Source organism: Lithobates pipiens, unplaced genomic scaffold, assembly GCF_037356315.1.
Source record: "Lithobates pipiens isolate NorthernLeopardFrog02 unplaced genomic scaffold, aLitPip1_a1.2 Scaffold_27, whole genome shotgun sequence".
NCBI lineage: Eukaryota > Metazoa > Chordata > Amphibia > Anura > Ranidae > Lithobates > Lithobates pipiens.
The window spans coordinates 190343489-190371395 of NW_027507788.1; the positions used below are offsets into that span (position 1 = coordinate 190343489).

The window sequence follows — 27907 nt, forward strand, 5'->3', positions numbered from 1 at the left end:
CCAGCCAATAGCGTTCAGCCATGGAGCCTCCAGCGGGAGGGTGTGTCGGCCGGGAAGGGGGCGTGTCACGTCACTGGGCTCGATCTCTATAAAAGCAGATCGCTGCAGTAATCGCTTCTCGTTTTCTCATTCGGAAAGCAGAGGGTCCAGGTAAGAGCAGGTGCAGCCCCGTCAGCTGCTTATGTTCTATATACATATGTACTGATCCATGTCTGAGATATTTCTATTGCTCTATGGAGGGTGATCGCAGCTTCTAATGGTGGACTTCGTTCTGTATATGATCAGAGCTGCCTTGTTTATTGATGCATTACACAACAGTGCAGAATCAATGCGGAAGGCTCTTGCTGGGCTTCTGCCATGTTGCTATGTGATCAGAAATGAATGCAGGCCTGTTCATGCGCAATAAACATGGTTGCTTGGTAATGGATGTCTTAGTATTAGAGGGGTGCCCATCTTCCATCTACTTGGTAAAGGTGTCACTACCTCTGATGGAAGATGAGCCTATCAGTGACTGCACAGCATGCCTGCAACAGATGGAGGTCCCAGCTGCTGGTGGCCAGAAATAGATGTCTCCTTGCTCAGGGTGGGATTCTGATTCCTTACTTAGTCCTTTTTTACCTTTAACCCCTTGCTGTCGTTATACAAGCAGCGTTGTGTAACAGTGGGCAGAATCCGTCCCATTCATTACTGCTCAACTGAAATCCAATGAGGGGGGGTGTGAGCTGTTCTTTTTATTAAAATGAAATTCTAGCATGGCTTCAATTTCCTGTTGTAAGATGGCTTGCAAGCCTCCTAGATGACTGTCAAAGGAACTGAGTCATCCTCTTAAAATGGATGTGGTCTCGGTGGATTTGCACACTGCACCATTGCTTTCCCTTGGGCGCTTGTTGTTGCTAAGCCTTTACTGGAAGATGCTAGAATATCTGGGATTAAATGGGTTAACTTGCTAACGTTCGGTTTGGCTAATATTGGGTGCCTGCACTAGGTAGGTGGGTGTGGTACGTGGAGGCGTCTACTAGTGGTTGCCAGGTTTTATAGCTGGGAGCGCAGTCTTGCTTCATAGGATAGCTTTATTATATAAAGGAGGGCACTTCTGTGAGTTTGGGGGGTCATTTGCACCATGTATGTTGAGCTGCAGTAATCTGCATAGATTGATGTAAAGGGCAACTAGAAAAATGTTGTTGTCTGTGACCTGTTCACACCACTATTGTGCGCTTTATCTGCATTTTAATGGCTTGGTCACATAGCAGCCATACTGAACGCACAGCCTTGTGTGCATCAGAAGAAATGGTGCCGATCCCAAGGTATTAAAAGGTTTCCTTTTTTATTTTATTTTTATTTTTTTTATAGCACTCTATATGGAATCAACAAATGACCTTTCATTAAACTTTATTGGCTGCAGTGTTAACTGAAGGCTTTTTTGTTGTATACCTGCCATGGATGCGCCCCCTATGCAGCAGAGTCAAATCAGTAATTTTGCCTTTAATAATGTTACAATGACTGTAACAATGCTTTGCTCCCCCTTAGATAACAAGCATCCCCCTTAGACAATGTTCACCAGCATGTATGCTTTATAGCTTGCAGGCTGGTGTGAGTGAGCCCTTAAGGATCAATGCGTATCAGCGATTGACGCCATTTTGACAGTAGTATTGTCAATTCTCATTAACTTGTTGCAGGCAGATGACAAGCATCAGTTAAATTTTGGCCTGCTTAACAATTGGTGGCAGTGGAGTACAGTAGATGTCTAATGTAGATGTCTTGGCAGCCAACGGTAATTACACTTACAACCAATGTAGCAGTCAGCTACTGAGCCTTTAACGTTATACTGTATGTAGCAGAAATAAAATGATTCCTAACAAGAATTTCAGGCCGGCTGTAAACTCTGTTTGGCATGAAACAAATTAATAAAAATGGTTGCTAGGGTAGGCATATGCTGACATCAGAGGTTGTTGGGGCTGGCATGTCCATAAAGAATGCAGAAGCCAATCCGAATTCAGCTTATTGGGAATTAAACTTAAATCTGAATTTAATTACTGCCCTTTGCATGAAGTCTGGTCCTGGTGCCCCTCGTGGGTGCTCAGGTTGATGACTTTTCCATTTGTTCGAAGACCTCATATTTCACATGTGAGAAACTGCACGTCCACACAGCAGACATTTTCTTGAAATGAGCAATACTGCTGCTTGATTCACTGGGTTTTCCACATCTCCGTTGCCAGGGCCTGTCTGTGCAAGAAAGGAAGTGATTTTATGAGTAATGCACACCCCCTCCTACGGAAATGAGGACACAGCTCTCAGGACTTTCTCTATAGCTGAGTGTTCTGATGCAAATAATCCTTTTTAAGGGAAATAACCTGACCAAACACATCGGTAATGAATGGGTTAAAGGCAGCCATAGAACGCCATTCTGGATTAGGATGGATGTGCGCTGCAGATCTCCAGGCCTTAGAAGTGGGTCATTGCTGACCAGACTGGGATTTGATGGCAGAGAATTGTTTCTCAATCTGTCCTTTCACTTTAACCTTTGTACTGTCTGTGGGAATAATGCGTAACATTGTACGTTGATTTCTGGTGTGGTGTAAGATGTGGCTGTTTTGCAGAGCATAGTGCAAACCGTTCAGTGACACAGCCCCTTAACATTTACATTTTAATGGATGTGTCTAAATTGCCTGTAGTGGTTTTTCCATCTTGTTCTACAGTCCATGCTCCAAAAAAGCTACTACAATGAAGCACCTATAAATGCATAGATCTAAATAGGTACTTATGAAATCTAAATGGTGGTTGCATTACTAAATAATTTTAAGGTACCTGGCCTAAGGAATCTGACAATTGGGCTACATGTTTCTTATTGCCAGGTGCGCCACACCTGCTGCATAGGGGTCAATTTACTAAAACTGGAGTGCCAAATCTGGTGCAGCTCTCCATAAAAACAAATCGGTTTCCAGGTTTTAGGCCCCTTACGTGCAAACCGTATTTCATCCATCCGTTCTTGGATGAAACATGGACATACATGTATCTCTATGGGATAGTGGATGAACATCCGCTGACACACGATATCATCCGTCACTGCTATGGTCTGGTTCTGCAGACGGCAGAAAATCCTATTTTTCTATCCGTCTGCAGAGCGGATGGGCTGAACACGGACAGACAGTCTGTGTTCATCTGATCCCCCCCCATAGAGGACAGTGGAGATCTGACAGGGCGGTCCCTACAGTATGCAGGGACTACTGTCATCCGCTGTCACAGTGGGAATCAATGGAGTGATCCCACGCTGAGCAAGTGGATGTTCACAGGGTGGATTATTATGGATCTGTCCCATGTGAAAGGGGCCTTATTGTCAAAGCTTAATTTAACAAGCTGAAGTTAAAGCTGATTGGTTACCATGCACAGCTGCACCAGATTCTGCACTCCAGTTTTAGTAAATCAACACTATAGTGCAGTGATGGTGAACCTTGGCACCCCAGATGTTTTGGAACTACATTTCCCATGATGCTCAGGCACTCTGCAGTGTAGTGGAGCATCATGGGAAATGTAGTTCCAAATCATCTGGGGTGCCAAGGTTCGCCATCACTGCTATAGTGTCTAATCCTCTAGTTACTTCCTATGAGGCAACAAATTGAGGTGCAGATTATTGCTGCTCATATCTGCTTTCTCAGCACACATACACTGGAAGGTCATAAAAGTCCTCTGCATCAATGCTAGTCTTTGCTGATACAATAGTTCTCCATACATGGGGTGACTCCATTGATTTCTGGCAGTGAAAGGAAGTGAAGTACAATAATTGCAATTGGTACCCACAAGATTTAGGAGGCTTCATTCCGACAAGCTACCTTACTACAAACTACTTTTGTGGAAAGTGTAAAAAAAATGCTGTCTACAATTTTTTTACTGAGACTTGGCCTTGTTGGAAGGCTTCCCCCCCCATCATTTCACCAATGGTGCTTTTGGGAGGGGGGGGGCACTGTGAGTGCTTTATCTGCTGAGGCAGCCATCTTGGATTCACTCTGTAAAATCATACTAGGGCCAGTTAACACAAGGGGCAGCTAAAACTGGCCACAGGTGATTTGTGTTCTTTCGGCCAGCGCAATGATTGAAAAATAAGATTCATCCATCCACAAGTAAGGTGGTTAGGATTCCTCCCTGCTGAGACATTGTAGTCTGACAGCTGGACTCTCCTACTGTCAGAGTACACTGATCCACAAGTTTTCCAACCTTCTGAAGTATGCAAACTATTTGTTAAATGGGGACGGCCACACATGGTCTGACATTCAGCTGGTCCCTCCTGAGCTGGTTGCTTTAATCAATGGCCAGCTTAACCTATCATTGTTTGGGGTTTGGGCAGCCCCAACAACATAGGGAGAACATGAAACTCAATACACACGATGTCCTGACTGGGAATTGAGCTGAGGACCCCAGTGCTACAAAGCAGGAGTGCTAACCACTAAGCCACGGTGCTTCTCTAGATGTTATATACTGAATCATGAGGCACTCTTTGGTTACTTTATGGTTCAAATTGGTCTGTTTAAATGGTGGGCAAAAGGAACGGCCTGTTAAGCCAAGGTGGCACAGCTTTTTAAATATTGGAAGAAGCCATGTGTTTTTATGCCTTTTACATTAATTTGACATTGTAGCTCCTGGTCTAACCTTGTGGCGTGGTCCATCGTTCATGCTTTGTCCTATGTGTCCTTGAAAACTGACTTTATCTCTGAGCATGCCCTGATGATGCTATGGAGATGTCACATGAGCTGAAGAGATGCTACGTGTGAGCAGGCGTATTAATGAATGGAGACTGTGTTCAGGCACCCAGCTCTTCTGCCAAAGGAGAAATGTGGCAATAGTTTTACATGTATTTTTAATTGGCAGATATCCCTGTGAAGCTATAGTGTTGGTTTGTAAGGTGTAAAGAGAAGATTTACAGTCTGAACCTAAAGAGTTAACACAATGCTGCATTTCTGACGTTGCAGGGAAGGCAGGGCTCGGCAACCCAGGACAATTCATAGTCAAGGACGTTGCTAGCAGGGTTTGTGTACAGGGATTTAACAGACTGCTGTATATAAAGCGTTTCATCCGTCACAAGTCTGATAGGTGACTAGTACATATATGTTGGGTTTAAGCATCACACATTAAGAGGAAAGTCCTGGCAATGCTCTGACCTTGGTGAAGCATCAGGCTCTGTGAAGCCACTCCTTTAAACAATGGTGGATTAACCCCTCCTTCCCTAGCGCAGGATGCTCTCTATTAGAAATGTATGTTAATTTCTGCTTGGGCTATCCTGCTAAATTCTTAATCCTTGTAGGAACCTACCATCTTGAACATTATATAACAGCTAAAGATCATATCAAACGACCATGCATCTAACCTATTAAGTGAGCACTTATTAAACCAGACAGTGATTTGCAGTATGGCTGAATCTCTAGGAAGTCTCCCAGTTTCCTGAATGTGGCCGCCTGCTGCAGCTATAACCAGATGATTCATCACTACACTCCCCTGTTTTACAGTGTGGCACCTCCATTCATCAATATACTACCTTTCATGTAGAGCAGGGATATGCAATTAGTGGACCTCCAGCAGTTGCAGAACTACAATTCCCATGAGGCATAGCAACTCTGACAGCCACAAGCATGACACCTAGAGACAGAAGCATGATGGGACTTGTAGTTTTGCAACAGCTGGAGGTCCGCTAATTGCAGATCCCTGATGTAGTCTCAAGTAGCACCAACATCTGGGTGTGCCTGGATGGCAATTAGATGGGTTTGAGAAGGGCTGAATGAATGTAATTGGGCAATATTAAAAGCATGTTAACTCAATTTTTTTTTTTTTTTTTTTTTTTTTTTTGGGGCTAGACTTGTTTTGTAAAATAAAGCATAATTAACTATGCTACTGTTTTTTTTTATTTTAGGTAAACCACCATCATGTCTATCCAGAAGATTCACGCAAGGCAGATTTTTGACTCCCGTGGTAACCCCACTGTGGAGGTTGACCTCTTTACAGCTAAAGGTTGGTAACAAAATATTGCCTCTAGAAAAGGTGGTGTAACAATATATTGGGTGGTAATTGGGGTATCTGGATAATCCAGGGGCAGGTGACAGGTTCAGCAGATGGTAATAACAAATGCTTGTAGCCTTATTTCTAAGGCTGGGTTCATATATGTGAAATGGATGGGGTTTTTCCCACATCCAAGTCGCATGACAGGCTAGTGTGAAAGCTCTTATTGAAGCCAGTTCACACAGGTCCATGGTGGTTGTGGAGCAGATTGCAGAAGGGTCCTGTTCAGGTATGAATTCAGGCAAGCATTTAGATGTGAACAGACATGCAACGGACCCCAGGCATGAATCCATGGCCACACATGTGAACCCTACCTAAAATAAGGGACTTGGCAGAAAAGCAAATCAACTAAGCATATAAAATGTCAAGACCACTTTGAATATACACTAAAAATGGGCTATTTGATCAATGTTTGAAAATTTGTGTCGCTATGGTTGTTCTTACCACATCTGTGGTCCCAGCAGTCAACTGCTAAGGGAACCCATATGCTGTGTGCTTGGGTTAGGCTGTGTTAACACCTATAGTGTTTGGGGGGGGGGGGGGAGGGGTGGAAGAAATGACTTCTGCATCTTTAGTTTGCTTTCATTAAAAAAAGCATGTTGGAGTTCAAAGGTAACACGCCTAACGTACACCATGCCAGGGGCAACCATACCACAAACCTTTTCTGTAGGTGCTCAATGACAACTGACACTTGACAAACATCTTTTAAAATGGATGAGTATAGGTTTTACTATTCAAATAGTCATGTGTGTAGGCTTGGTGTAAAGATTGAAGACTAAACTTGAGCAATGTTTTCTGGGGAGAAATGGTTTAAGGCCGGGTTCACACCGCTGCGATGCAGGAACGCCGCGAATCCGTGGCGTTTTCCCGCATCGCACACCTCCCGCCGGCAGTTCACACTGCCCTATGCGGACGGCTGGGAGTGTCAATGTTATGTTAATGACACCCCCAGATCCGTCCGCATATGGCAGTGCGATCTGCCGACTCGCACAGGAATCGGATCGCATGGTGTGAACCACCATGCGATCCGATTCTGTTGCGGACCAAAAAAAGGGTCCCGTGCGAGTTTGCTGCGGGAGCGCTGCGAATTCAGCCATACTCTCTGTATGGCTGAACTCGCATCGCTACGGAGATCGGATGTGATTTGCGGTGCGAATCACATCCGGATCTCCCCCCCGCAGCAGTGTGAACCCAGCCTAAAAGCTATTCTGACTTGTATGCTCCTTTATAGTTTCAGGCAGCATCTTTCTTCCACTAGGTATAGCTTGGGATTTGGGGCATGACTTTCCATAAAATGCTTCTGGGATGGTGTGAGGAGAAACATTCTTTGGGTTTTGCCACTGAAAGAAGGTACACTGAATGTAAATATTCATCCAAGGTTTGCATATTCTGGCTAAACAGATTATGCTTGGTAATCTTCCCTTTTATTTCCCCTGCCCTATTATACTTGACTGATCTAGCAATAGATTGGAATAAAAAAAACAGCTGCAGGTATAGCGAACAGGTGTCTTGAGTTCTTTGCCATGCATCTATGTTCAATATGAGATGGAGGTTGAGCTGTTGAGGTCAGTCTCTGGCAGAACCACTGAGGACTTCATCTCTACATACACGTGTAATATGGTCATTGCCCATATTGTTGGGGGCCCATTCCCACATACACTGCATTGTATTTTTATTTTTTTCTGCATCAAACGCATGGAAAATGGGTTATATGGTTTCCAATGTGTGCACTATTGATGCAGCCCAGCTAAAATTGGGGTGACCCCATCCAGTGGCATTGCTACCCCATGCAAATTTGGGGAATTGCTGCTAAATTTATGGTAACTGTTATAATGCCATTGTTGGCCACAGTTGGCTAAATCTCTACCTCCTGAGTACAGTATTCTGATGAAGATGAGATGGGGTACTTTTGGCAGTCAGTGGAAAAACATGTTTGATCGCTATATCAACTCCGTCTTAGGTTTTAATTGGATATGACATGTATTGAGACTGCCCAGTGAGGCTTGATATGTTGAGATGGGCAAACAAAGTTTTAGTTGAATTATGTCTCTTGTTAAATCTGAACTCTCAGCAAGGTCATCATGGTAGATTAAACTTTTGGGCACATTAAAGCCCCTCATTGTGAGTTTATTCACTGTTGACCACTGTTTTCTCTTTGCAGGGTTGTACCGTGCTGCTGTACCCAGCGGTGCCTCCACTGGTATCTATGAGGCACTTGAGCTCCGTGACAATGATAAAACCCGCTACCTGGGAAAGGGTAAAGTCTTTACCTTCAGAGCTTAACTAAATACTGTTATGGTGCGGGGAGGTTTTCTGAGGGTCGTGTGCGTTTTTTCTTCTAACTGGCTTCAGACGTATAAACTTAAAGTTCAAAAGTAACAATTTTTCTTGAAGAGCCCAAATAAGGTGGTAATTCCATACCCTGTATGCCTGAAGGCACTTTTCCCTCAGCCCCCAAACCAAGGTGTATTTGATTTAAATTAAGCCAACTTAAATAGCTAGTAAACGCTGGATTTAAATCGTATGTTCTGCAACAGCTCCTCCTGACCCGCTGTTGACTCACTGACGGTACCATTCACATTAATGGGATGGCTGGTGATGTGAAAGTGAGGGACCTGGCGGCAGCAGGTGGATGAATGCCTAACAAGTGCCGCCATGATTGATCTGAAATGACAGGTGCTCTTTAAATGTAAGGACTTATTCTTACTGGTAGTTAGAATCTTTAATATTTGCAAACAAAATGAGGGTTTTGCATTTAGAATAAGCTGTCAGATTAATAAAATGGTTATGACAGATTCACCAATCGTTTGTAGTGTAATTAGTTAATACAATGGGATAAAGGAATATTCCTGAACTTTTATCTCATGGTTAGTGTGAAATTGTGTGAATGCATCAATGCAGTGCGTTATCTCAGCTTTCAGAGCTTGGATTCATTGAACAGGTTTACCAAAAATGTAAATATTGCAGAAAATACAGCCTCATTCATTATAACGAAGTTCAATTTCATGCTGAATAAACTATTACTGTATCCTAAATAAACATCTTTAAATATATTTACTCCAAAAGCATTTTTAAAATTTGATCAGGAAAAATCTATTTAATTTCTCTCATTGATTTAGATCCACCCTGCCCAAACCATTGTCATGGGTTTTTCCTTTGTTTTTGTAAAAAAGTGTCCGTAAACATCTTATGGCAAAATGCACACAAATACAGGCTATATAAATCTACAAGTTACTGTAGTTTGATCAATGGACCTCTTTAGGATTGATATGGCCTTGCAGATTTAGCTGTTAATGGGGGAACCGTTCCAGGAAATTGCAATCGGTCTGTTTTCTTACCTGTCTTTTTATCCTTCACTCAGGTGTTAACAGAGCTGTGAAATATATAAACGAATTTCTGGCACCTGCTTTGACCACCCAGGTAATGGGAGCTTGTGCCCTGCACTCCTCCCAGCGCATGGGGTTTGACTAACTTCTCCAAAGTGACATTCCTAGAAGGCCTACTGCTGCTTGCCTAGTTAGAAATGCATGAATTGTAAACTTATAACCACACAATTTATTACAACAGGCCTAAGACTTCTGTCCTGTTGGCACACTACATGGAAAATGACTTAAAAGCTGTTCACACTAAACTTGTGGCAGAGAAAGACGTTGGTCTTCTGCTTTGTGGTCCACTGATCTGCAGTTTCTCAATTCTGTGACCCTACCAAAGGCTCATAGGAAATGCAGATGTCTAAAACAAGTCTGGTGTGATGGCGTAAAGGCTTTTTAGCAGGAGTTGTCAGTCTAGTAATGTCACTGGAGCATGCAAATGTGTGATATGTGCAGTGATTGAATGTGCTTGTCCTTTCTAGGTGTCTGTAAAGCCGTTGAGCACATCAATAATACCATTGCACCAGCACTGGTTGGAAAGGTATGGGATCTTGTCTTGCTAACTCTCTAACCTTGTCTTAACATTTTTGTCAGCAAGCATAAGCGGGTTGGTTTATAGAAGCTTGAACTTTTGTAGAAAATATTGACCTAGTACAACTTTGAGGCTTTTTTAATTCTTCAAGGGAATACTACAATGTAGATGGTCATTTCTTGTGTCTGCAAGGTTTTAAGCTTCGGTTTTTTTAATTGTATATTTATCTTGCAGATGTTTAGACTAGATAGCCAAAAGTTTTGAATGTAAAGCAGCCAAAGCTTTCTTGCTCACTTATAGCAAGTGAATCTCCACTTCTGCCCTGGGCCAACAGCAAGTTGTAATCCCTTCTTGGTTGTTACCAAAACAAGTGTCCTATGGTTTTGCTTTATATGTACCTTAATACAGGTGCCAACATGGTGTATTTTCAGGGCATATTGGGCTTCCTAGCAAAGCCAAACTATCAGAATTTGAGAAGGATGCCCCAGTTGTTGCAAACGGCCAATCCAAGTTGATAAACACCTTTTTTTTCCTTACTACTTTTCCCAGAAGTAAGCACTAAAGGCAGATTTTGGGCATCCCCAACAACAATGTGCATTTTGGTGAGATGCTCAAAAGTAAATCGCATCTAAGATGCAGACCCTGTCACTTCATTAGAACCCTGTGAGTGCAGTAGCTGATAAAATTTCTCCTTCCCATTAATTTTGCACTTGGACACAGCCATTTCCTCGCAATATCAAAAGGTAGGAATCTGCAACAAGGTTTGTTAAAATACCTGTAATGTACATTGATCATCCAGAGGGGAACGTTTTCTGAGCAAAAGAGTTGCTCTTTAAAGGGTAAAGTTCCCTTTTCAAGACCTGAACATGGTTAAACATAAAACTGGTCAATGGAATTCTAGTTAAGAACTACTGCTGTAAACTTTTTTGCAATGAATCTGTTAGAGCAGTGGTCATCAATCCTGTCCTCGGAGCCCACTAACAGGCCAGATTTTATGTATTACCTTGGGGAGATGCAGACTAGAATACTGCAATCACTGAGCAGCAAATGAGATCACCTGTGATGTATTTCAGTTATCTTGCAAACCTGGCCTGTTAGAGGGCTGTATGGCAGAATGGTATCTGCAAGGGAAACCTATAATTTTTCAAGGTATGTTTTTATGTCAGGAGATCCCACAGCCCCTTCAAATGGTTATCCCTCTAAGGGTTGTATATTGCAACACTGAACTGTCTTTTAGTATTTGACCTTTGCCTTTGCAATGGTCTTGGCATTGAAAGATTCCAGAAATAACACTGAACTCTGATTTCATGGTGGCCATTCACAACTTATTATTTCTCCTCCTGTAAACTTTGGCCCTCCAGGATCTTGGATCACATTAGACTTTAGGCCTCATTCATGCAATGGCGTGCATGGGTTTTTATCTAAATGCATTTTTACCACTTGGGCACGTAGAAACAAGCAGCACTGCTGTACAGTAACATGATCAGTAACACTGATGCTTCAAATTTGGTGTGCTGCTTCCTGCTGCTGGTGCTCTTCATTAGCCTGCAAAATGCTGTCTTGCCATGCAGGCTTGTGTGAACCTAGCCTAAGGCTGGCCAAAACTTGGGGGGGAAAAAAATAAAATAAAATTGTACTTTTTTTTAGATTTACCAAAACCATGAGGTCAAACCTATATGCTTTCAATTTGTATGCAATTGGGCAGACCTTTGTATTATGTAGTTGAAGGTAAATCTAAAGAAAATTGTATAATGTATTGCCAGTTTAAGGAACACATTCTTATTAGTAAACCTCCCTGTATGCTGGGGAAGGGCAAGTTTTCACTGTAGACATACGGGAACAGGTGTGCTTGGAAACTTGATAGATGGCTGTAGGTTAATGTAACAAGTGCACAGCTTAACTTGCAGATGACATCAGTGTTTAGCTACTCGGCAATGCATCTTCAGCTGCAGTTTGGTTTCAAAGGTTTTTTATCACGCTAGAGATTTTATTCCTCAATCTTGGCATGCATACCATACAAAATATTATTCTATCTGATTAATCTGACCTCTGAAGCTGTTTAATCAAGAGTTGGGTGTTGTGGGGGTTTTGCTAAACAAGTGGGAAGTCTTAGTTGGCTAAAGCTGGCAGTAGGGGAAATATGGCACACAGAGGGCCGAAAACAAGCTCACTGTGCAGAACATACCCTGATTCTGGGGCATGTGCAGAAGGGCCCCTCTGCCCCCCCCCAATTACCAGTTAAGAGTAGATGGTGCTGTCTCGGCCTCTGACTTTCAGTTGTAGTTGAGACTTGAATAAACATTACCTGATTAGAACCCTGATTCTTGCACACTGCGATGCTGCTATAGGGGAAAATGGCGACTCTACTGGTTGCCTACATATTTAGGTGTGGGTTTTTTCATCACTTATTTGGCTTGCCTAGGCTTAATTTTTTAGCTAGCAATTAAAAGCTTTCCTGCTCCTACAGTACCAGTTATCGCTGCTACAGGGTGTTGCCACCTGCTTAAAGTATCACCATGGGCGTTAATGTAAACCTTTTAGTACTGGTTCACACTACAGCGACTTGGGATCCTACTTGTCAGACCTCAAGTCGCTGGAAATAAGAAATTCCATTGAAGTGAATGAGAGCTGCCTTAATGTACACTACTCAAGTTTCTCCTACTTCAGAAAAGGTTCCTGTACTACAAGGTGACTTCTAGCCGACTTGTACCAAAGGAAGTTGCCTCCAAGTCTGATCCTTATTTTGATGAGTTGCCTTGCAGTTGTAGTGTAAACCAGCACTTAGTGCAATAACTCATTAAATGTTTTTTTAATTGCACCTTGATCCCAACAGCATCCACTAACTCATGTTGTATATGAAGGTGGAAGCTTTATGATCTCTCTTCTTGCAGAATGTAAGTGTTGTGGAACAAGAGAAGGTTGACAAGCTCATGCTGGATATGGATGGAACTGAGAACAAATGTAAGTATTTGAACGGTGCAATACAATGTGTTCATGTATGCTATAGAATATTTTAACTTGCACATTTGTCATGACTGGTTGCATTATTGCCACAAAGATCATTGAATAGTATTGCAGACTGTACTGCAGTGGTAAGAATCTATGATCCAAGCTGGCCTAAACTTGGGGAGCTTGACCCAAAAGGGAGCTCTGCTTGTCTGTCAGCTTGGTGGTGCTTATCTGGTCACCATGGTGAACTGATCTAAAAGTTCGGGCCCCCCACAGCTGGTCCATTCACAAAGCATGTGTGAGGGAAATCGGATGTGAAGCCACAAGGACAGATACTTGCCCTAAGTCATCCACTACAGGATTTGTAGCTGCTGACTTAAATTTTTCTGAAGGAGCCTGGAGTGCCTCTTTAACATTAATGTTTTGAATGTACAATGTTGGTCACTTTCTAATGCAGTTAGAACTATGCAAGCACTAGCTACTTTAGCTTAGTTTCAGAAATGCTTTCTTGTAAGTTTTAAAAATTTCTGTCTTGCGACTATGCTTTGGTCAGGTTTGCATGCGCGGGAGTGACTTGATCGCTGCTCCGGCGCTGTGAGTGGCTGGAGCAGCGATACCTGGAAGAAGATGGACGCTCCGTACTACAGGGGACAGCGGTGACAGTGTGCATATTATAGTCTTGGCCTAATGCAGGGTGTTTAAATGGCAGCCTTTGATTCAGAGAGGGCATGTGCCAGAGCCTAGCTGTAATTAGGGAGACTTGACTAACTATCCAATGCAGGCAGGCTGTGGGCTTGCACATTTGACTAACTATCCAATAGAGGCAGGCTGTGGGCTTGCACAGTGTACTGTACTTCTGAATGACCAACTAAAGGATAAAAACTGACTGCACAAACACAGATCGGCTTCTACGCTTTGTGTGGACAGTTCAGAACAAGAACAGCAACTGGCAGGATCAACCTCAGATTAAAGTACATGAAAATGATATACTATAACTTATAAATGCACATGAGCATGCACTGACAATTTTTAGGATAACTGTTTAAAGTAAATGGTATTTTGGTTTACCTTGTCCACTCATCTCTCCATAACATTTAAATGGCTACCCATGGAGAGGGAGAAGGGTAATGCAATGTCACTTGTGAGGCTAACATCCCATCAAAGGTGGTGCCTACGCAGTTTAAAGGTTTGGAGGTCTACTACAAGGGTTGCTTTTACAAGTATACTATTTTAAATGCACATGGGTCTTTTGGAAGACTTTTGTGGTGACCTGGTCTTTTAACTACCAATGGTCTAGTCCCATAAGGAAATGTGGTGCAATTAAGTCACCTAATCGACCTAGAAAGAGGTCTAAACATTTATCTTGGTGTTCGTGTGGCATTCAAACAGTGTTAAGACTGTAAGCTTTATAGGCATGTACATGGACTGCCAAGGACCTGGTTTCTTTCTCAAATTAAATTGGAGAACTATCTTTAAAACTAGAGCTAGCCCTGAATGCTTTAGGCCTTTCACACGAACAATCCATTCAGGTCTGCCTGTGCTTTTTTTATTTTTTTTGCCGACCTGAATGGATGCTCCATAGAACTCTATGGAGCGTCGCTTGTCAGCAGCGTTCATGTCTGCTGACATCCGACCCACTCTGAAAAAGTGTGACTGAGGGGGGAAAAAACCTACTCTTCCATCTATCATTGGATGACAACTGACTCTGCGGTCCATCATCCGATCTCCCATAGGGGAGAGCGGTGCTCTGACAGGTCCGTCCCTGCAGTGTGCAGAGACGGAACTGTCCTCTTCCTGCTCAGCGGGATTCAACAGAGCGATTCCCCACTGAGCAAGCAGATGTTCACAGGGCAGATAATCACTGACCCGTCCCGTGTGAAAGAGGCCTTAGGCTGTTTCCTCTTGCAAACAGGTGCCTTCTTCTCTGCAGTATTGTAGAACAATAAATGTATTTAGTAGGCCCAAAATAACTCCCGCTCACAAATAAGAATTTACTTTAATTTGATTTAAGGCTTTGATCATGTGATGGCTAACTACTCACTCCTATTTCCTCGCTATGCTCTATCCAAACTAGTACTGCTATGAAAGTTGGAGCAGCTTTGCGAGGCAACATTCTTTTATTCAGGATTCCTGTGGATAATGCACTAGCCTTAAAGCATTTGTGACCCTAAAAATAAAATTGGATCCTGTTCTTTAAAGCATGTTATACAGCACAGTGATTGTGTTGTGTAATTTAACCACTTCTATAGCCTGAAATACTTGGCTGGTGCTGCCTGGCTATGCCCTCCCCTCTGTAAACTGACCATGGTATATCATAGCTGCTGAGCCCTGACACTGGCCAGTTTACATGTCTCCATTATCTGCAGCTCTTCTGTGCATGGTCATAGAGCCAAGACTGCCTATCTGGAGGGGTGCTGTGTGACTTTCCTCCAATCAGCTGAGACTTTCAGAGCTGTCCTGTGAGGGTGCTCCAGACCAAGAACTGAATGATCAAACACTGCTGATTGCTTAGCTGTCTTCAGGCTGCAGTCACCAGCTCTCTGCCCTGCCCCTCCAGTGCTCATTGGGGTGCTGGACTGTGCAGGGGGTGGGAACAGCTGGCTCAGGCTTGCAGAGACTGAGCCAGGTGCCAATCCAGGCATGTGGTTGATCTTTTCAGATTATAAAAAATGAAATTGAACATGGGACCAATTTGTCGATTCGACAGGACCCTTCTGAAGCTACAAAGTCAACTGCAAAAACAAGGGCCTGAGACAAAGGTCTCCCAAAGAGTAGCAATAACTACAGTCCTTTTGTTTTTGCAAGAGATCTTTTCACAGCCTGTTCTGACTGATGCCAGCTGGCTTTAGCCTGCTGTCAGTTGAAAATGGGTCTCTGGTGTGTAGAACGTACTGCAACCTTGTCATCTATTAGGAGTATAGCCAAAAAAGCTTTGGCTTTACTTCTCATCTAGTGTCATTGAAAGGCCTTTGTAATGTAAAATCTAATTGTATTCAATGAACTAACACTGTGACTGCTTTTGCATTCTAGCAAAGTTTGGTGCTAATGCCATTCTGGGAGTGTCCCTAGCAGTGTGCAAGGCTGGTGCTGCTGAGAAGGGAGTTCCCCTTTACCGCCACATTGCTGACCTAGCTGGGAACCCTGAGGTCATCCTGCCTGTTCCAGTAAGTTTGAGGTTTTTCTTTTTATGTATGCTATGCAGGTCAACTAATACACTCCTCCCTTGCAGAGAAACTTCAAGAGGGTTTAAAGTAATGTTGCTGCTTAAAGTGGTACTTCATAGGTTTAGTAATCGAAGACCAGCTTAACCTTGCATTGCAGTAATGCTTGTGCTACAGTAACATAATAGGCATATGTTAGTGCCATGCTATTAAAGTGTAAACTGTTATACCACTTGTACCTACAGGTAAGCCCAAGAGGCTTATCTGTAAGTACTGTGAATGTCCTATACTTGCTGATCTCATCAGTGTATGTGCTCTGAAGGTCCTGCTTACAGTGCCAGAACTTTAGAGTAGGTGCCAAAACCTTCTTCTGTGCAAGTGTGATGTCGTCAGATCTGGCCACTCACATAGCCAGAGCTTGCAAACCAAGAAATGCCAGAGGAACATGTGAGTGGGTGCCACTGGAAGGGCTTCATTCTAAGGCAAGTAATTCATGTGATGCACATTATGCCTTTGTATTCAGCGGTTTACAACTGCTATAAAGGTTTAATCCAAACACTAAAACGCATTACATGGCATAACACTATCGTGCACTGTATTAAGACTGGTTTGAAGTGCATTGGCCAGGCAATAGGTGCCTAATGCATCACAGTGGAGAAAAGCAAACCAGGGTGCCAAATTTTAGGGAGACAGGGTAGTGCTGCATTAAGTGCACGGTTTTCACACTTAAACCATAGAGGGTACCACTGGAGTTATAGCAGTTTCAATAAAATAACGAAAGTCTGCATTTTGACAAACCTAACTCTTAAATTGTTAGCCAAAGGATAGTGTGCTAAAGCCCAGTGCTGATTTCAGTGTGCCCCTTACCCCCTGTACTGGTTTTCTGTCTCGTGGTAAAACTCCCTACAGCACAAGCAGCAAAGCTTGAGTCAGATCAAGCCTCCAGTGAGGGCTAATGGTAGGAAGAAATATTTTGGCAAAGCACTAGAATCTGTGGGCTGCAGTTACCAGATTTAGAGAAGGTACACTTGTATTTTTATCAGTAAGTAGGATCATGGGAAAACAGAACCTGTAGTTTTGACACTGGTGCTAAAATCTCCAGTTCAGTGAATGGCACACAAATGCTTACCAGTGGGCAGTTTTTTTTATGGCCTCTAAAGGCCCCTCCGTGTTGACCTACGTTTATGTGCACAAACTGTCAGGCATTTGGCGCCATAAGTGTTTAGGGGCAATAGACTAACACCAGGAAAAGTTTTCCCTGCTCCTGGAGGCAAAGTCCTGTGTGCATGAGCCCTAAGTTTGCAGATTAGCTGCACCATCCCTGAGCTTGTAGAAGTTCAGGGCATAGACTTCAGTTTTAAGCAGTCTGGGGAAAATCCATCCCTGGACATCAAAGGTCAAACCTAAGATGTTTCACTAAAAACGAAGGTTATTGAACTGACTACTTGGCTGTGGTTGTTCAAAAATCCATTTTACATATATGGAGAGGTTTTATAATAACAGTATCTGGCCTTATGTGCTGAATCAGGTTTTCAACATGATCTACTTGTCATTTCAGGCATTCAATGTGATCAATGGTGGATCTCATGCCGGTAACAAGCTGGCTATGCAGGAATTCATGATCCTGCCAGTAGGGGCATCAAGCTTCAAGGAGGCAATGCGCATTGGTGCTGAAGTTTATCACAGCCTGAAGAGTGTGATCAAGGAGAAGTATGGGCAGGATGCCACTAATGTTGGTGATGAAGGTGGATTTGCACCAAACATCCTTGAAAATAAGGAAGGTAAGGATGTCTGGGTTCTTTAGGCCTTAATCAAAATTCTGGTTAGCCAAAAGTTGAAATGGCTCTGCCCTACCATAGTAAAGGGAACTTTGCAACATTAGGTCTAACTTCAGAGCTCATAATTGAATCATGTGGCTAGTTCTGCCCTCTCAATCTTGCACCATATTTTGGAGGAAATGCTGGTACTGTGCTAATGTTACTCCTAGTTCCTTGACAGGGGTGCAGTCCTTGTTCTACGCTCCTGTGATCTGGTTTCAGCCTACAGCAGTAGCCACAAAGCTGCTCTGAAAAGATCCCCACAATATGTTCATTATTCCCCCCCCCCAGAGGCCTGGATTGACACCTGGCTCAGCCTTGGTGAGCCTGAGCCAGCGCTCCAGTGAGTGCTGTTGGGGAAAGCAGAGCCACTGACATTCACAGCTCTGCTCAGCAGAGGGAGAACTGAGCAATTTCTGGTGTTCACTTCATTCTCACTACTGAACCAGCAGGGCACAGATGCCACATCATTTTAATGCTGTGTCCACTTAGATGAGTAAAACCTGCCACAGTCTGTGGCCACCTGGCTAGAGCTGTCAGTCAAATCCAGTGAGCAAAAGACAGTGCTAAAATGCACTGCATGTCTATAGACTCACAGCCCAGCTTGGGAATGAGCCTGCACATTGGCCCCCATAGCAAGCGGCTTACTATGGGGCAGATTGATCCCAGAGAAGAGGTTTGGGTTGGATGGATCCCAAAGAGGTTTGGGGCTGCTCTGTGCAATTCCATTGCGCAGGCAAGTATAAATCTGTTCTTTTCATAAGAAACTCGTTTTTTTACAACTGCTTTAACCATAAGCTATTAAAGAGAAGATGGTTATAATATGTCGCAACACAACCAAAGAGCTGATATAGAAGGCCTATATACATGCTCACAATTCTTGGTATGACAATTTAGCCGTTTATGTATTCCAAACATGGGTAATATAGTTCTAACTTGGCTTATTAACAGATTACCAAGAACTGCCTGAGGTTAGGGGGATGTGTATATATAGGATGACCGGGATGGCCGTAAGTTCGTGATGCGAGTCGTAGAGGTGGTTCTCTAAACTTTTAGGTAGAGCCATAGCATCCCCTCTCGACCTCTGCACCCCTAATGGGATCATACTGTGCAGGAGGAGAGGGGAAGTGGGATTCTCGTAGCATTGGTCTACAATTTTGGAGTGGGACTGGCCTCTACCCACACCTGAGCATTTTCAGCTCTTAACCACTTCAATACAGGGCACTTGTACACCTTCCTGCCCAGGACAATTTTGCACTTTCAGTGCTGTCGCACTTTGAGTGACAATTGTGCAGTCATGCTACACTGTACCCAAACTAAATGTTTATCATTTTGTTCCCACAAATAGAGCTTACCTTTGGGGGTATTTGATCAACCTCTGGGCTTTTGTTTTTTGCTAAACAGAATTTTGAGAGAAAAATTGTTATGTTTGTAAATTTTCTTGCACTGATAAGTGGCACCAATGATGGGCACTGATGGCTGGCATTGATGGACAGCACTGATAGGTGATACTGCGCACTTATGGGTGGCACTGATGTGCATTGATACATGGCACTGGGCACCCCTGGTGGCAGTGGTAGGCGCTGATTTGCAGCTGCCTGAACAGATGTGCATTCCCTCCTGGAATCAGCAGCTGATCACAACAAGAGTCTCCGTCAGACTACCTAGATGGGTGTTGCGTGGTGTTGGACTGACCCACCGCAACAATTGCCATGATGCCTGCGCCCTGGTGGGTTCGCAGCAGCTTGATATCCTGAGGACGTCAGGATATTGAAACCACTTTGCTGCAGTCATTCTGCTATATGGCGGGCGACAAGTTTTTAAAACGGCCAACAAGCAAAATCCCATTAATTTCAGTGGCACTGGTTTGAGCGTTTGTCATCTGAAGCTCAAAGTACATGAGCTTCCTTTTGGGCAGAATAAAGGTGCTTTTATTTATTCTTCTGTGCAAAATCGCACAACTTTCTGCCTGAAAACTAAAGTGCTCAGCTGTGATTGCAACCTAATTGCTTTGGGGGCCTACTTGCCATGCTTGAAAACCCGATGCAAGCTCTAGATTAACCATGCAGTAGCATTCCAATTTCCACTTCAATCTATTTCACTTTAATGTAAAATACCTTTTTTAGTTCAGAGTGATTATCTGAAACATCTGTTTATAAGTGCTCTATTCCATGACTGTCTTGCCGAGGTCTAGTGAGACTTTAATACTGCAAAAGTGGTAACAGCCTGTTACTGTAACTGTATATTGGCAGGATGATGTGCTGTGCCAGTATCTAAACATAGCTCTGCTACTCCACTATGCAGGAGAGTGGAGGTCATGGAATGTTAATTGAATGAACAGCTCCACTTTTGTTGGAATAGCGCAGATCAGCTGTACATGCTGAAACTCTCTATCCTTGGGCTATGGGAAGGCTTTAAGTTCTCATGGCCTCTTAGATCAGAACACCAGAGTAGTGTTTGTGGATGGTGTTAATGCCATTGAGATTTCTGATCTTAAATTTACTTCCTAGTAATATTTGTAGGGTACTGCAGTAAATCTAGCACTAGAGATGTTTGGTATACTGCAGGCTAGTGTGGTAGCAGTTCTGGATCGACTAAACTTGCTTTTTAATTGAATGCATTGTAAAGCCTTGCAGAACATGTTAAAATAGTGGATTGCATGTACGCATCTATACACAACACTTCCATAACCTGGTTACCGATTTAACCTTTTTACTCACCTTTTTGTATTACTATACCTATTATAAAAGGTCAAACATGCCCATGGCAGTAGAAAGGTAAATCCTTAAGTACTGTTGGTCACTGAAAACCTGAATGAGAATTTTCCCAAGATAAGACACTCCATTTTTATGAAGATATAAAGCTGGCCATGCAATTTGTATTTTACAAACTTTGCCAACTAGTGAACTTGCCAGTTTGAACATTTTTAAGAATCTGCATGTGGTGGCCACACATTAAGACCAATGTAAAGGCCCACCTAAACAATTATCCAATTTAAATCCAAATTCAGGTTTGGAACAATTGACAATTCTTGGTGGTCGCGTGCCTATTGAGAATAGCCAGATACTTATTGCATAGTATGCTTTGAACTTGGTAGTATAATAAAGGCTGGTTACAACCACCAATGCAAAATGGCCACATAGTATTGGGGTCTGCTTCAGCTGGTAAGCCCTGTATTTGGCCATGCTAGATTAGCTCCAGCTGCCACACCTGAGCCTTTATAGAATGGAGTAAATGGTTTTGGTAGATGGCTGCTGGCTAACAAAATGGTACAAGTGTTCAAATTGGCAGATGTAACTAGTGCAGACTTGTCCTTAACTTCTTCATACAAGGTAATGTCTGAAGTTATGACGAGTTCACCTTGGTAACATGTTACAATCGAGTTTAGGGTGTAACATGTTGCCAAAGAGCACCTACCTTTGCCCCTCTAATCCCCTGCCATGACGGCAGGTGGTGATGGTCTCCCTGCACCCATTATCGCACTTTAGAAAGAGCGTGGTTATACAGGGCTCCACCCACATGGCTGTGTCACTCCTTCACAGCGATCTGAACTAAAACTGCCATCTTCCATGGTGGGAGTCCATCCATGAATGGGAAAAAAACTGCAAGGCTCAAAGCGGAAGATGAGACCCCTCGTGAGAAGATGGAAATTGCAATCCACTGGTAATTCTAGGTGGACCCCTGAATTAACAGGTCAAAAGTGCTTGTATCCACAATGGGATGATGGTATTCGCCAGCACAGCAGTGGAACTGGAACGTCCAGGGCAAGTGTGAAAAAACAAGGATGTTCTAATTGCTCTCCGTTAAATCTTTCAATAGTAAAAGATCCACAAGTGGCATAACGTGATGGCTCCAAAATCACGCTTCATATAGAAATAAGCCAGTGTACAGATGAAACACAGGATCCAGAGATGGCAGCAAGTGACTTCTGTAAGATGCTCCTCCCCCATATGTGTTGCATCCTGATAGCCCCACCAAGTACCATAGGATGTAATGCGTATGGGGGAGGAGCTATCTTACGGAAGTCGCCCACTGCCATCTCTGGCTCTTGGGATCCTGTTTCATCTCTACACCAGCTTGTTATATGAAGTGCAATTTGGCACCATTGCATTATGCCACTTGTGGATCTTTTACTATTAAATTACTTGATGGAGAGCAATTGGAATGTGTCCCCTTGTTCACACTTGCCCTGGATGTTCCGTTTCCACTGCTGTGCTGGTGAATACCATTATCCCATTATGGAGGGGTCTCATATTCCAGTCTGGGACTTGTAGTTCCTCTACATTTATGGATGGACTCTTCTTTAGATTGCACTGCACTCATTTTTTATTTTATTTTTTTCTGTATGAATCAGGAAAATCCCATACTTAACTTTTTTAATTTTTAAATAACTTGAACTTTCCTATTCCCAGCTCTGGAGCTCCTGAAAACTTCCATCAGCAAAGCTGGATACACAGATAAGATTGTGATTGGAATGGATGTTGCTGCATCCGAGTTCTACCGTGATGGAAAGTATGACCTGGACTTCAAGTCCCCAGATGACCCTTCCAGATACATCTCACCTGACAAGCTAGCTGATCTATACAAAGACTTTGTTAAAAATTATCCAGGTAATGTGTGATTTCAAACATTGTAAATGCCAGTGAGCAGTGTTGGGACAATGTTTTTAAAGTGGAATTTATCTGGGCCAAATTTTCTTCCTCTAGTTGTGTCAATTGAAGATCCATTTGATCAGGATGACTGGGATGCTTGGTCAAAGTTCACTGCTGATGTGGGAATCCAGGTTGTTGGTGATGACTTGACTGTGACCAACCCCAAGAGAATTGAGCAAGCTGTGTCAAAGAAGGCCTGCAACTGCCTTCTCCTGAAGGTTAACCAGATTGGAACAGTCTCCGAGTCTCTACAGGCGTAAGTAGTGCATACTTGGTGAATTGACTCAGTGCCTCACTGATAGGAAAGACCCTTGCTGATAACATGTGCAGGACTTCCCTGTTAACTAGGTTTGGTTTTATTTTATTTGTTCAGTATCCAGTTATTTGTGTACATTTAATCTTTAAAGCAGAGGATGGACTATTTTGGCATGATGGAGAATATATATAAAACATTTTTTTTCCTGGGAGTGGGTACCCAGCTCCTGCTTCTACTTGCGCCACCAAGGCAACTCCTCTCCCCCCTCCAATTTTCTGGAACATGTTGCAGGTCCCGGAAGATTGCTTGGCCATTCAGGATGTGCAGCTTGACCTGTGCAGTGTGAATCAGCAAGCTGTTACAGCTGGGGTGCTCACACTAGTGATGTGGGGAGAGAACCGAGGCTTTGGGTGGCAAAATCAGTGGACTGTGGGACAGGAGAGTTAAATCAGCAGCTACACTTTTTGTAGCTGCTGACTCTTACTAAGCAGAAAAACAAGTGGAACAAGTTGCTTTTTACAAATGATCACTTCAGAATGTTTTTGGCGTTGGCAGTATTTTTATGCCAAATGTGTATAAGTGAACCAGCAGCAAAAGGGTTTAATCTTGTAGTGTTGGCCTGATTTTTTTTTTTTTGGCTTGGTCCCCTTTTTATAGCATTGATGTCTTTCAGGCCATTGCAGAGAATAGTGTTACAATGGCAGGATTTAAAATAAGACTATGTAGAAATGAGACTGCCTTGCTGACCAGGATTATGGCCATTCGTATAACTTCCACGGTGGAGAAAAACTGCCTCTAGTCTGTTCAGTTTGGATATTTTAAAAATCTAAGCTTTAAGAGTAGCATTGTGTAAAAATATATACATTTCTTACAGATGCAAGCTGGCCCAGACCAATGGCTGGGGAGTGATGGTCAGCCATCGATCAGGAGAAACTGAAGATACCTTTATTGCTGATCTGGTGGTTGGCCTTTGTACCGGACAGGTAATTCATTTGGATATTGGCTTCACGGTTTTTGTTTTTATTTTATGGACCATCTAATATCCTCTTTACCCACTTCTAGATCAAGACTGGTGCCCCATGTAGATCTGAACGACTTGCAAAGTACAACCAGATCCTCAGGTATGCAAGAATACTCTTTTCCTGTGTTCATAGAACCCCCTCCAGAATTCAAGTATTTTCTTCATGGTCTTTTGTACCCAAATGTTAACAGTTCCTACCACTCATCTCGGTTGATGCATGTAATGTCCCCCTGTGACTGCTTTATAAAAATAAATGCTGTTTTATAACCAAAAAAGCTATATACCTGTTTTAGAGGGCTGAACGACACTCGCATGATGGCTGCGTCTGGCAGGGATGCCTCCTCCTGAAGCTGTCATGCCAAGAGGGGAGAGCCAGTGGGTCATGTGAGCACCAATCTGTAAACTTTACATTATAAAGTCACAGGTGGACATTACACAAATTAGCTGAGGCTAATTTTAAATAACCCTAATTTTGAGCAGGTGGAGGGGTGGGTGCACACAGAGCAGGCAGAGGGGACATAGTGGATGACAGAGGTGCTAACTGACCAGTGTCAGGTCTCAGCAGCCATGCTATACTATGCTCAGTTTACAGGGAGGAGGGTAGAAACTGGCAGGATAAGCCAGATATTTCAGATAAGGGGCCAAATTCCACAGTACAAGCACTGTATCACTAGACATGAGCTTTTCCCTTCAGACTTAAAGGTGGTTGTAAACCCTTGTTTCACCTTAATGCATCCTATACATTAAGGTGAAAACACCTGGCAGTTACTGGTCCCTGAGCCCCTTCATCTCAGTGAGGATGTGCTGCCCCTCTCCACGGGGTCCCGGCTCTTGATTGGACAGATTGATAGCAGTGCAGCCATTGCCTCCTGCTGCTCTCAATCCAATCCAGTGACATGGGTGGAGCTGAGTCCAGCATTCGTGTCTGGACTTAAGAGCGTGCCCACGAGAACCCCCTTTGGGAGAGCGCATCTCCTAGAGCAGTGATGGTGAACCTTGGCACCCCAGATGTTTTGAAACTACATTTCCCATGATGCTCATGCACGCTGCAGAGCATGAGCATCATGGAAAATGTAGTTCCAAAACATCTGTGGGGCCAAGGTTCATCATCACTGTCCTAGAGGGTTATCTGATGTGGGGAGGAGCTGCTGGGTTACCCCAGAAGAGTATGTTCAGGGCCACTCTGTGCAAAACAAGCTGCACAGTGGAGGTAAGTGATAAGTTTAAAAAAATAAAGATCCTTTACAATCACTTTAAACCATTTTTAGGCTATGCTCTTAAAGGCATTCACAACTTTGTGGTTTAGGCAGTGCTCTAACTGAACTCAATATCCCAACTTTGCTTGCTCGACCTGTTTAATTGGACAATTTATTTAAAAAAACTGGTACTTTGTGGTCAATAAGGATTCATGTTCATTTTTCTTTGTGTAAGAAGTTTCTTTCTTTGGAAAGGGTGTGGTAAAGCTAAAACCACTATTGGCTGTTTTACCCAGTGTGACCTTTTAAGCAATTGACTACCACTCCACATACTTTTACTGCAGCAGGGAGCGCTGCTGTGATTGGACACAGTGGGTGCCGGCCGATGGCTATCTGCTGATTGGCGAGGACAGAGCTCTGCCTATATAAACAAAACGGAGCTCTGTTCCATCAGCAGGGATGGTGATGGATTATATTAAATATTTTTGTAGTGCAAATTGTTTAACCACTTAACAACCGTTTTTAGTACTTTCTGTGCCTGGCTCTGCAGTGCCTGTGTAACAGGAGAGAAGACTGAAGTCGGCAGTATGAGTTATTGGTTCCTGCTGCTGTCAGTCAAATCCAGGAAGGTGGGAGTTAATATGGGCTGCAGTGAGTGAATTCGCACAGCCCCACTTGGGAGCAAGCTAACGGGTGCACCCCCATAAGTGGCTTCCTATGGGGGTGCACCTAGAGCATAAGCAGAGGTGGTTTGGGGCTGCTCTGCAATACATTTTAAGAGCAGCTAAGTATGTGTACTTAAAAAAAATAATAATTAAAAAAATCTAAAAATAAAAAAACTTGTAATTTCCCTTTCCTGTCAAATTTTCTGTCAGCCATTCATTTGCAAATGCTGGCAAGTGGAAAGTCAGCAGTGTTGAAGGTGTGGATTAGGAAATGCAAATCTGCCAAGACAAAGGTCTATAAATGTTTTATATATATATATATATATATATGGCAATAACTGAGCAATTTTCTTTCTTAGGATTGAAGAGGAGCTTGGATCCAAGGCTCGTTTTGCTGGTAGAAACTTCAGGAAGCCAGTCATCAACTGAGCAATTGCACACGGAGCACTTATTCATCTTTATGTAGTCACCATAAACCTAGTCTGCAGGCAATGGCCTAAAAGTTTCACTGCTGTAGAGGCCTGATTTGCAGTGCAGGCCCCTCCAACAGTGACCAAGGTGTTCTAGGCCTAATCACAACACTGCGGTTTCTGACCTTCCAATCCCAGAAGCTTTGCTGCTTAGGATGATTCCTTGTCTCACTCTGAGTGCCTGCATGTTTGTTCCTTTTGTATTCTATTGTGACTTTGGTCCTGAACACTTCAACCTTGTCTATTCGTACATTATGTCTTGCAGTCTTGTTGGGAGGCTAGCTAACGGTTTATGTGCAGAGTTGAGATGTAGTTTTATGAAGAGGTAATAAACTCTTAAGATGACGATTGTGTGGTGTTTTTTTTTTTTTTTTTTTTTTACCTTCCAGAATCTACAGTCCAGCTCAAAGTGATTTCTAAACATTCTATCACTACATGAAGGATTGACTTTACTGATATGCAGTTTAATTAAGCTGCAAATAACAAATTGGTTCACTTGGCACCACCCTTCCCAGCAGTGCATTATTCTCCCTACAGCTATGCTAACTACCAGGAGTGAAGAGCTTGTGTAAGCACGGCCGCTGTATTTGAAGCTTACACAGGTAGTCATGTATGCATGAATGTCTTCCACTTTGTCTTGCCTCCACTGTGAAATTCAGGGTATATAAACATTACACTGAATTCTTAAAGGGACCAGAAAATCCAATGCCCTTTAAATACTTTCCTTAGGGAAAATGTTAAGTTTCAAGCCAAAGTCACAAATCCTAATCTAGGGATTAAAGACACATGGGTATGACATAAACTGATCTTTCCCCCTCATCTTCCAGGACAGCTACTTGAGGGATTGGCTCCGCCTTCTAAAGTAAACACAAATCAGACACAATTTAAAAGGCCCCTCCATCTCGCCCTCAGTTTTGATTCCAGACCCTCCAGGAGCTTTTATATCTATATCGTAACTGGTTGATGGACCCCCCCCCCCGTGGTGATATCCAGGACTGGCTGTGGCCATGTCTGGGGTGTCTATCTTTAGATGAAGATGGGGCCCCGATATGTATTGCATTACTTTCCTCCCTGGTGGTTTAGCAGTGGAAACTCCCTTCCAGGTCCAGCATCTAGCAGTGTGGAGAGGCATTCCTCATGTCTTCCCCATGTTGGGTGTACCAAAATGGTGTGGGACTTCTGGTGATGTGGCAAGATGGCACCGGCAGGGACATGACTCACTTCCGGGATGCTGCCTTAAAGGATCTCTGTGTGGTACAATGCAGGGGACTTGCTGCTTTGGAAACAGTCTGCCAGATGCAGGGCAGGCTAGTTTAGCAGTGCAGCGGCTGTCAGTCTTGCCAATTGATGCTGCAATTGCCTCAGTAAACAATCTCACATGTCCGGTGGATAATGCGCCGATGTGAAAGGATCCAACAGATAAAAAGTTGGAACATCTTTCTTAAAGCGATATGTCTTTAGCAAGTTCAGTAGGGCAGCTGGTTCTTGCTGCATTGGTGTATCCCAGTCCATTAAGGAACAGTTTGTGGAGATACTTAAAATTCTGCCTGATCAGCCGACTCAGTAATGGGCTGGGGTATTGGACACACTGTTTCACAGTAGATGCTATGAAAGATTCTATCATTCAAGCCTCACGGCTTATGCTTGGACTGGTGCATTCTCACAAAGTTCTGTGACTGGAAAATTGGTTAGCCAAAGCACTGTGTAAAAGCTCTTAGCCAGTTTCCTTTCATGGTGAATGGCTATTGGAGATCTGGATAAATACATCCAAAGGA

At 43.3% G+C, this 27907-nt stretch overlaps 1 protein-coding gene across 2 annotated transcripts; it reads left to right on the forward strand.

Moving 5' to 3' along the window:
* ENO1 (enolase 1) lies at nt 1–26477 on the forward strand. Of its 2 annotated transcripts, none has more exons than XM_077458059.1 (12): nt 1–150; nt 5897–5994; nt 8204–8299; nt 9404–9462; nt 12837–12906; nt 15925–16058; nt 17614–17836; nt 22285–22482; nt 22579–22780; nt 23655–23763; nt 23843–23901; nt 26022–26477. In XM_077458059.1, the coding sequence occupies exons 2-12, from the start codon at nt 5910–5912 to the stop codon at nt 26089–26091; spliced, it is 1305 nt and encodes a 434-aa protein (XP_077314185.1). In that variant the 5' UTR covers nt 1–150; nt 5897–5909; the 3' UTR covers nt 26092–26477. The 2 variants fall into 2 exon arrangements, with proteins under 2 accessions (XP_077314185.1, XP_077314184.1); XM_077458058.1 differs by lacking the exon at nt 9404–9462 and adding an exon at nt 9896–9954 and having other exon boundaries at nt 2–150.
* The last annotated feature ends 1430 nt before the right edge of the window (nt 26478–27907 follow it).

What these genes read in the sequence shown, in the direction of transcription:
- ENO1 (XM_077458059.1), top strand. Translation starts at nt 5,910, where the DNA reads ATGTCTATCCAGAAGATTCACGCAAGGCAGATTTTTGACTCCCGTGGT. An exon ending in GGATGGAACTGAGAACAAAT is followed by an intron (nt 12,907 to 15,924) that starts GTAAGTATTTGA and finishes TTTGCATTCTAG; the next exon opens with CAAAGTTTGGTGCTAATGCC. An exon ending in CTTTGTTAAAAATTATCCAG is followed by an intron (nt 22,483 to 22,578) that starts GTAATGTGTGAT and finishes TTCTTCCTCTAG; the next exon opens with TTGTGTCAATTGAAGATCCA.